Source organism: Ovis aries, chromosome 9 (genome assembly GCF_016772045.2).
Source record: "Ovis aries strain OAR_USU_Benz2616 breed Rambouillet chromosome 9, ARS-UI_Ramb_v3.0, whole genome shotgun sequence".
NCBI classification, from domain to species: Eukaryota; Metazoa; Chordata; class Mammalia; order Artiodactyla; family Bovidae; genus Ovis; species Ovis aries.
This window is the reverse complement of record NC_056062.1, coordinates 80,859,104-80,868,652: the sequence shown is the minus strand read 5'-3', so window position 1 is coordinate 80,868,652 and position 9,549 is coordinate 80,859,104. Positions and strand designations below refer to the sequence as shown.

Sequence of the window (9,549 nt, the reverse complement as noted above, 5' to 3'; positions counted from 1 at the left end):
CCGCCCTCCTGCGCCGGCCCCGCCTCCCCCGCGCCGGCCCCGCCCGCGGCTCGCCCCGCCCGAGCTGCTCACCCAACCCGGCCCCGGCGTCCGCCCGGCAGCCCGCCCGCCCGCTGCGGCTCGTCCGGCCCCCGCTCCCCGACCCCAGGCTCCCAGCCTCCGCGGGCCGGGGCCGCGCCGCGGGACCGGGAGGCGGGCCATGGCGTCCTGCGTGGGGAGCCGGACCCTGAGTAAAGATGATGTGAACTACAAGATGCATTTCCGGATGATCAACGAGCAGCAAGTGGAGGACATCACCATCGACTTCTTCTACCGGCCGCACACCATCACTCTGCTCAGCTTCACCATCGTCAGCCTCATGTACTTCGCCTTCACCAGGTGCGGGGCGGCCCAGGCGCGCCCGAGGGCGAAGGGGAAGGGGCTGGCTGGGGACGCGGCGGGGCTGGGGGCGGGGAGAGCCATGGCCGGGAGAGGAAGCGGGCTCGTTCTGCTCCGCGCGCGGGCTCGCCCGCCGGCGGCTCTGTCCCCGAACACACCCAGCTTCGCTCCCCTACTGCTCCTCGGGGACCGGCGCTCGTCCCTTCCCTGCGACCCACGCCCATCCTCCACCCACCCTCACGCCTGTCCTCATACCGCCTCTCCCTATGCAGCGCCTCGGGCCACCCCGGGAACACGCGTGGCCCGGCTGGCGCGATCGCCCTCCCTCCCTCCTCCCTGGCTCCCAGCATCGCTCTCCTCTCCACGCATCACGACACCGGCCCCCTCCTCTCGGGCCTCCGTCCCCGCCTAGCACACCGCATGATTCATCTGGTAGGCACCACTTACAGCACATGTCCCCGCTGCAAACACCCCAGTCTACGGGCGTCTTTCACGCGCCATGCCCAGGCCCAGGACGTAACCCAGACCTTCCCCGCCGAACTCCTCCAGGGTTCAGCACTACCTGCCCACAAAAATGCACTCCACTGTGCGTTGTACGCCAGTCGTCTCGCATAACCCTTCCTGCAGCCCCAAACACGACCGCCTGTACCACAACACAAACTGCCAGCCATGCGCACACACATCACAGCCAACATTCCAGTACTGCCACACAGACACCAGCCCATTACACAACACACGGTGCCGGCTCTGTTCTGTTCTTATCCCGGCATACATGCTGAAATGAGACATTGTCAGGCCACTGTAGCAATGCCCCGTGCCTTGTAGATGATATGGAAAGGGTTAAATAAAACACGCACACCACACACACTATAGCACAACTCTCTTAACGCCTGAAAACATACATGCACACTCACTCAAAGCACTTCTGATGTACACCTGTGCCTAGGAGCTACCCCGTCCAACTCTTGTTGGCCCATGGCTTATAGCTACCTCACTGAACATGAGGTCCCTCAGCCCCAAGCCAAGGAACTGATTCATGCCTAAAGGACAGGTATACCTTGGGTCCTACTTAATAAGGGTTCATATTTTCTGAATGAACCTCTTTAACGAAAAAAATGTGTGTTTATACCAACCATGCTTAAGCACTAACCTAGAGATGTGGAGTTTTGGAGGCAGACTAGTGGTCGCAAGACTATTTGTGTGACCTTGGTTAAGTTGTTTAGCCTTTCTCTGAGCCTCAAGATTCTCCTCTGTATAATTGGGATAAAATAGGTCCTTACCTTATATGGAGTTAGAGAATTAAATGAACATGTGTGAATGTATTTAACAGAGTACCTGGCACATGATGCATAGTTAATGTCAGTGCAGTTCAGTTCAGTCATGTCTGACTCTTCGCGACCCCGTGGACTGCAGCACGCCAGGCCTGCCTGTCCATCACCAACTTCCGGAATTTACTCAAACTCAGGCCCAGTTCAGTTCAGTCATGTCTGACTCTTTGCGACCCCCCGGACTGCAGCACGCCGGGCGTCCCTGTCCATCACCAACTCCTGGAATTTACTCAAACTCAGGCCCACTGAGTCAGTGATGCCATCCAACCATCTCATCCTCTGTCATCCCCTTCTTCTCCTGCCCCCAATCCCTCCCAGCATCAGAGTCTTTTCCAATGAGTCAACTCTTCGTATGAGGTGGCCAAAGTACTGGAGTTTCAGCTTCAGCATCATTCCTTCCAAAGAAATCCCAGGGCTGATCTCCTTCAGAATGGACTGGTTGGATCTCCTTGCAGTCCAAGGGACTCTCAAGAGTCTTCTCCAACACCACAGTTCAAAAGCATCAATTCTTTGGTGCTCAGCTTTCTTTATAGTTCAACTCTCACATCCATACATGACCACTGGATAAACCAAAGCTTTGACTAGACCTTTCTTCTCTCCTAATATATTTATCCAACAATCAGTGGTTTTCAGCCCATCCACAGAAACTGTACGGGAGTATATTTGGTGACCTCAGCATTGAGGGAACTTCTGATATTTAGCAGGTGGGGGTTAAGGATGCTAAATGTGTAAACGCCAGGGATAGCATTTAAGACAAAGAATTGTCCCTGACTCACAGGCACACGTGAGCACTTACACACTTGTATGCATGGCAAGTGCCAATGGTATCTCCCTTGAGAATCAATGCAACTTTTTCAGATTTTCATAAAACTGATAATGTCCTCGTACATCACACTTGTTCCTTTCCTCCACAATCCATTTAACTCTCGGTTCTTATTTTGTAAGTGTTTATCTATTTGTGTGAATCTATCTAAAGGCACAAAGCATATGAAACAATTAATGATTGAGGGAAACAGCTACTTTTATGGTAAAATATTCTGTGAATTCTCTGCTGTGGAGTAAGGACAGATATTTTCAGAGTATCCAACTAAGAATAAGCTTTGGAGAGAAGTCTTGTCCCTAATTATGGTTATCCTCAAATACTTATCATGTCATTTGATTTTACCACCTAGTATCTGTGTCTGTGTGGCCACTTAATATTGCTTAGCCCTTGCTTGCTTATCAGTACATAGGGTGAAAATATTTAGTAATACCTGATAGGATTTCATTTTAAATATTCATCTTTTTAGATAATCTGTATTTAGCTTGTGGGTGCTAAGTCTTGGTGACTCTATGGACTGTAGCCCACCAGTCTTCTCCGTCCATGGGATTCTCCAGGCAAGAATACTGTAGTGGATTGCTATTGCCTGCTCCAGGGGATCTTCCCGACTCAGAGACTGAACCCATGACTCAGGTCTCCTGCTTTGTCGTTGGGTTCTTGACTCAACGCATAATGAATAGCAATTGCTCAGTAAACGTTAACTATTATTATTACATCATTTCATTATGTGCTGCTGCCTTGTAAATTAGATTTTTCATTGAGTGAGGGTGTGGTGCGCTCTATAATTAAGAAAAAGAATAAAGACTTTGGAAGAATGGACAATGCTTTGCCTGGAGAACATATATGCCTGATTCATATTAACTTCAGTTTTACTTTGTCTCATGTGGGTTGGCAAGGATGGAGTTAGTACAGGAGTTTCTTTGGAAATTGGAAAAGTAATTACGCTATTTTACTTGAAATAATAAGAAGCAAGAATGAGCAGTGTGTTTCAACCTTGTACCTTATTATTCTAGGCCCTTTCAGAACAGATTTCTCTTCCTCTTTTCTAATATAGAAAGTCACATTCTTTTGGAAGTTCCCTTTTGCAGCATGTCCTGCCAAAGCATTCAGTAAATCACAGCAGTGAAAGTATAAGAAATGAGTGTGAATTTTAACAGCTTGTCAAAAGTAATAGAAAAGGCATAATCTGAACTGTAGGTTATGGTCTTTTCCAAAATTGATTATGATTTTACTTCTCCCACTAATTTCACAGAGACAGAAATCATACATTAAAGAACTACTTCAGAACAAGTTCCATGTTATATGAAATCATAAGCACCATTAGTACAATTAGTACTTATTGTCTTACTCATTTTTTGTAGTGATTTGTGACCCTTTAAACTGAGACATTACAGTGATCACTCTGTCTTCTTCCATAAAGATTGAAAGTAATGACTTCTTAAATGAAGATTAATCATTTTGTGCTCTTTTGCAGTAAGAACCTTATTTTACAACAGGGTTTGAGTTGGTGACTGTTCAGTGCAGTTCTTTCCGTAAAACTTTAAAAATATGTCTTAAAGTTTGTTCTTCAAAAACCAGTAGTTGAAGAGAGCCAGGGGTAGAATACTTTCCCGGTGTCAGATTACCAGTATGCATGAAACACTACCTGGGTCATGACACATGGTGCAGAGACACAGCAAGAATTTGGGATTGCAAGGGTTAGGTGCCTTACACAGAAGTCCAAGACAAGTTTGTATTCGTCCAGTAGTGCTTTTGTTAAATGGCAACTAGGCCAACTCACTGTTGAATCATGGCGTTTCAGTCTCTAGTCCCTATCACTGTCATTCACAGTAAAGCCAGATGCTATTGAATCCTGCTGCCTAAGATCGGAAAAAGCTCACTTTGCCACATTTTAAGGTAACCAGTTTTAGAAATCAAATGCCTCAGCGTATGTCTTATAAAAGTGTATTCAGCCAACGTGGGGCGAGGAGAACATTTGTCTTAAGGTCTGAGCTTGCCTTTCACAGGTTGGTAAACTTGGACATGTTGAATAGCCTTAGTTTCAGACACTTGGGCTTTCGATTTGAAAATGCCAAAATTTACTAGATCTCATTGGTAACAGGTTGCTCTCTCCTCAGGAGGCGCCTGGCAGTAAAATAGTGAAATCATTCTCTCCAGTGACACTTGTCCAGCAAAAGTCATCACTTGCCCAGAAGAGATTGCCTTGCTGCAGCTTCCTGTTCAGAAGGGGTCATCCACTCACCTGGGCTAGTTTTTCTCCTTAATGTGGGACTGAGGAGGCGGATGAGGGCAGGCACATGGCCAGACTTTTGATTGATTGATTTCTACTTGTTCGTGATAGTGATTTTCACTTCATTTCCCTTAGCGGCTCTGGAGCTCCAGCTTTTCTCCACCTTCTGTGTCTCTTCCCTCCTGGAGACCTGCCAGCCTTCCCTGTTTTTTCCCTTTAGACCATATCAATTCCCATTAGAAACTGTCTCCTGATACTGCTGATTCAGTTGTCTCGAGCCTATTTCCTTTAGGTACAGCGTGTTCTGTCTTCCCCAATAACAGAAGGCCTTGGCTGTCCTTGTTCTCGGACACCAGCAACGTTAAGTGATTGTCCACGGCAGCTGTGTGCTGGGTGACACCAGCCTTGGAGGCAGAGGCGTGTCCTGTGTTAGGCCCCCTCTAAAGAGGTCCAGTTAACCCTCTTAACATTTCTCTTCCTCACTTCCTATGTAAATCACGGGTTTTTTATTGGATTAAAATAAGCGCCTGTTTACATCCTTTCTTGTCCTTATTTCTGGTGTTTTATGTCCTTAATTGGAGAAGGAAATGGCAACCCACTCCAGTGTTCTTGCCTAGAGAATCCTGTGGACAGAGGAGCCTGGTGGGCTGCTGTCCATAGCGTCGTGCAGAGTCGGGCATGGCTGAAGCGACTTAGCATGCATGCGTGCGTGCATGTCCTTGGTAAGATTATTCATTTCTCGAAAGGGAAAATATGTCATATTTCTTTGGGGTCTTTGTGTGTACCCCAAAGATACACACATATATATTTCCTTGTGTCATATTTCTTTGGGGTAATGTATATCATGGGGTAATGTATGTAATATATATTTCTCTGGGGTAAATAAGCACCTGGGTGACACACAGAGCTACGTGGTTTAGCTGACGCTTACCTTGGAGACGTGCACGCCTAGTACTGCTGCCTAGTGTCTAGCACTTTATATATAGTTCTGTTACCAATGACAGTGCAGTTTGTCTTGTGATAGAATCCCTCTCGCCCCAGATTTCCGTAGGGATGTTCACAAGCTTTTTAGGGTCAACAAATGTGAAAGCCGAAGACTCGTTCAGGCAGCAAGGACTGCTTCCTGAGCCCTCGGTTGCACTCAGTGTGGTCAGCAGCCCATGTTCTGCCCAGCCCAGGTCTCCGGCATCCTGGAGTTCATCTAGCTTATCTTCTACCAGGTCCAGCCAGGCCTCAGTAGCGTTCAGAGCTGTCCTCCTCTGCCATGCCCAGGCTTTAGCTCACAGACCCCAGCTCTTTGGCAGAAGACACGCCCAGGCCTTGACTGCCCTTCCCTTCAGACCGTCCTCCACACTGCTTTCCTCACGACCTTTTAAAGTCAAGATCTTGATCCCGTTCGTCTACTTACAGTCTTTCCCTAGATCTCTATCACCTGTCGGGAGTGCCTGCTGGCCCCTGAGGGCCTTCATTATAGGGCCTTACACCTGCCTCCACTGTACACAGCACACGCTGCCGGCCCAGGCAGCCCCACACCTGGTGCCAGGCTGGTACCTCCCTCTGACTTGAGAGTGCCTTCTGCCTGCCCACGAGCCCATGGCATCCCTGGCAACCTTCCCGATGGTCCCTTCCCAGACCCCTTTCTTGGTGGTTCCTGGAAGCTCAGAGGAAGAAGTGTTTATGTACAGTTAAGTCTCCTACATATGAATGGGTTCCTCCAAGGATGCATTCATAAGTCCAGTTTGTTCAGAAGTCCAGAATTCGCCAAGATACCCAGCTAACGCAATTGGATAGCAGGCTGCAGTTTCACTCAGGCCTGATGTTGATGGAATGCACATTTCACATCTCTGGACGTTCAAAACTTGAAGGTTCATAGGTATGGGACTTACTATACTTCCAAATGTCTTTTATTAGTATTTCTCTCTCCTATTGTAATATTTGTTTTTATATTAATTTATTGAGGGCAGATATCTTAATCATTGCAGAATACACACCCAGTAAAATGCTAAATGAGTCAAATATAAAAAATCATTTATACAATATGAATTTTAAAAAAATATCACTCTTCTCTGTCAGTTGCTATTTCAGCTCTAATTCTCGAAAAGAATTCTTTAACATTTTACAAAATGAAATGAATGTGGTCTTCAAAGCTAATGTCAAAGTTAGTTAACATTGGTCCACTTTGTAACTCAAGACTGAGTTTTCCATTGGGAGAGAGGCTCCTTAACAGTGCGTAGCCTCCTGAACATGACCCTATCTTTGTGTCTCAGTTTCAGAGATTCCTATTAAAGAGATGGAAAGGAGAAGATGGCAGGGGGAGAGGGGACAACCAACTCCGCATTTAGGAGTCAGGGTTAAGGATTCCTTACCTTCTTGGCCCCAGGAAGACAGCCATGGTTAAAGATTGGCTAGAGTGGAAAGTTAGCTTGTTGTCCCTGGTCTTTTTCTCACTGCCTGCAACCTGTTCAAGTTTAAAAATCCGAGGCCAAAGCTTTTAGTGTTCAAACCTTTGTTAAAAAAAATGTTAGGGCTTTCCTTTCACTTGTCCTGCTTTTCGGGTTCTGTCTTTGGTAGTTGTTGTTTAATCACTAAGTCATGCCCTACTCTTTTGCAACCCCATGGACCGTAGCCCGCCAGGCTCCTCTGTCCATGGGATTTCCCAGGCAAGAATGCTGGAGTGGGTTGCCATTTCTTCCTCCAGGGAATCTTCCCGACCCAGGGATCGAATCCATGTCTCTTGCATTGCAGACAGATTTTCACCACTGAGTCACTGGGGAAGCTTCTCTCTTGGGTAGTTACCTGCACTAAAACAGGGTGGCATGAGGTTTTTCAGCCCCTGGCTAGTCAGCACCGAGGCAGGAGAATCACCTGCAGGGGGCCTCTGGGCCTGGGCCGTGGTACCTCCTCGCGTTTCCTGGGTCACGCATCTGCTCCATCCTGGCCTCTTCCTCTCTCTGGCACCCACCACGTTGAGAAGGCCTGCTCTGTGCCAGGCCTTGTGCTGGGCGCTGGAGCTGCTGCAGATGAAAGAGAAGGGATCTTAAATGACAATTTTCCTGTAGTCTGTCCATTTGGTGTTTTTGCTGTGTATGGTCAGGGCTACCCCAGCTTGCTGCTGGAACACCTCCTAAATTTAGCAGAGCAAGGGGAAAAGAACTTTGCCTTCCTGAGCTCTATGGGTCAGTGTAGCAATCTTGACCTCCAGCCAGCATTCCAGAAGCCCGGGCACCTACTTCATTCTGCCTCTGTTTGTTGTAACTGTGGGCAAGATAAAGCAGGAGCTTTATTTTCCTCATCCTTTAAGTAATGGAGAACCGTGGAGTGGTTCAACCAAATGGCAGCTGGGAAAGGTCTTTGGAAAGTTCAGTGGCTCCAAGACCGAGGTGCCTGTTGTTAGGAGTCTCAGAGGACCTAGCAAAGAGGTCAGGGCGCTGCTACAGCCTTGGAGTTCTAAGTCTGAAGCCCTCTTATTTTTTGTTGCCATAAAGCAAAATGTCTTAGTTGAGCAAGAATTCTGAGACCAGCAAAAGTCAAGATGGGGCTCTGGCAGCCCTGACTGCAGATTACAAGCTTCCCTGGGAAGTGGGACCCATATTGCCCCCCTGGCAAAGCCTGAGGAGATTGGTACCAACTCCACAAACAGGGGTCAATCTTGTGTGAACGATTGGGGTGGGTTTTTTAGGTTTAGGGGGTTTTGTTGTGTTAATCAGAGGCTGTTCCAGCAAATTAAAAACTTTTGTCTCAGGCCAAAGTTATACTAAGATAGTTATTTAATTTTTGTGTCTTAGTGTGTTTTTCATCACGATTCTCTCAAAGAATCAGGACTATGTCTGTTCATCTTTGTCCACAACGATAGGTGTTGGTTAGCTGAGGGAATGAGTAGGCAGAAATTACAAATTAATAACTGACAGGCCATCTGTGCCAGGCACTGTTCTAAGTCCCTCACATGTGTTAAGTTATTTTATCCTCACAGCAACCCATTGAGATGGAACTGTTACTCTCCTGTGATATACTGAGGAGGAAACCAAGGCACAGAGAGGCTGGATAATTTGCCCGAGGTCACACAGGCTGATAGTGTGAATTCAGAATTCGGGCCCAGGCTGTTTGGCCACAAACCTGTCCTCCTTGTCACTGCACCGAACAGCCTCCTAAAGGGGAAAACACTTAGCCTTTGGGGTCAGTAAAATGCAGATTGTGATCATTTCCCCCTTCAAGGGTGTTAGGAAGATTAAGAGAACTAACATGCAGAAGGCAGCTGTAGCTAGCCTTCTGAGAGGCACAGACCCAGTGGATGTCAGGAGATAGATGCTTCTCGTCCTCTGATGGAAGGTCTCTGGAATCCGTAGTGTGGTCTTTGTAGCCTTTGCCGCCAAGTTGCTTTTCATGATTAACTATGGAAAATGTCCGTATTCCTTGGCGTGTGGTTAGGTCTCTGGATGACAGGGAGCTGAGGGTCTCACAAAGTGGCCCCGATCGGCTAGTGGGGAGGCTGGTGGGCGGGGGGCAGTCTCCTCAGTCACCCATTCCGTTCTTTCGATGCACCCACCTTTTGTAGGCACTGTGCGGGTGCCCTCTCTGCTCTCAGGAAACTCAGAAGGCCTAGTGGGGACCCCTGGTCTGATCTGACTCAGATTTCTTCTTTCGCTCACCGGCCTACCCTTTGGTCTGTGATCACAGGAGTGTGATCTTCCTGTACACATGTTTTCAGTTTTACCAAAGAGCTTGCTGTCCGTCTTTGATACTTTTTTTTTTTTCTAATTAGGCAAATATAAAATGGCCAACTTTTCAGGCTCGCT

At 47.6% G+C, this 9,549-nt stretch overlaps 1 protein-coding gene across 2 annotated transcripts in view; it reads left to right on the top strand.

Moving 5' to 3' along the window:
• Positions 1–74: 74 nt before the first annotated feature.
• The window catches only part of PTDSS1 (phosphatidylserine synthase 1), a 70,490-nt gene continuing 61,015 nt past the window's right edge, over positions 75–9,549 (top strand). The window contains exon 1 of one of the 2 annotated variants that reach the window (XM_027973201.3): positions 75–378. In XM_027973201.3, the coding sequence (XP_027829002.1) occupies positions 200–378 (179 nt within the window). In that variant the 5' untranslated portion in view covers positions 75–199. The remainder of the gene's footprint in view (positions 379–9,549) is intronic. The other variant, XM_042254457.2, reaches the window with a different exon arrangement.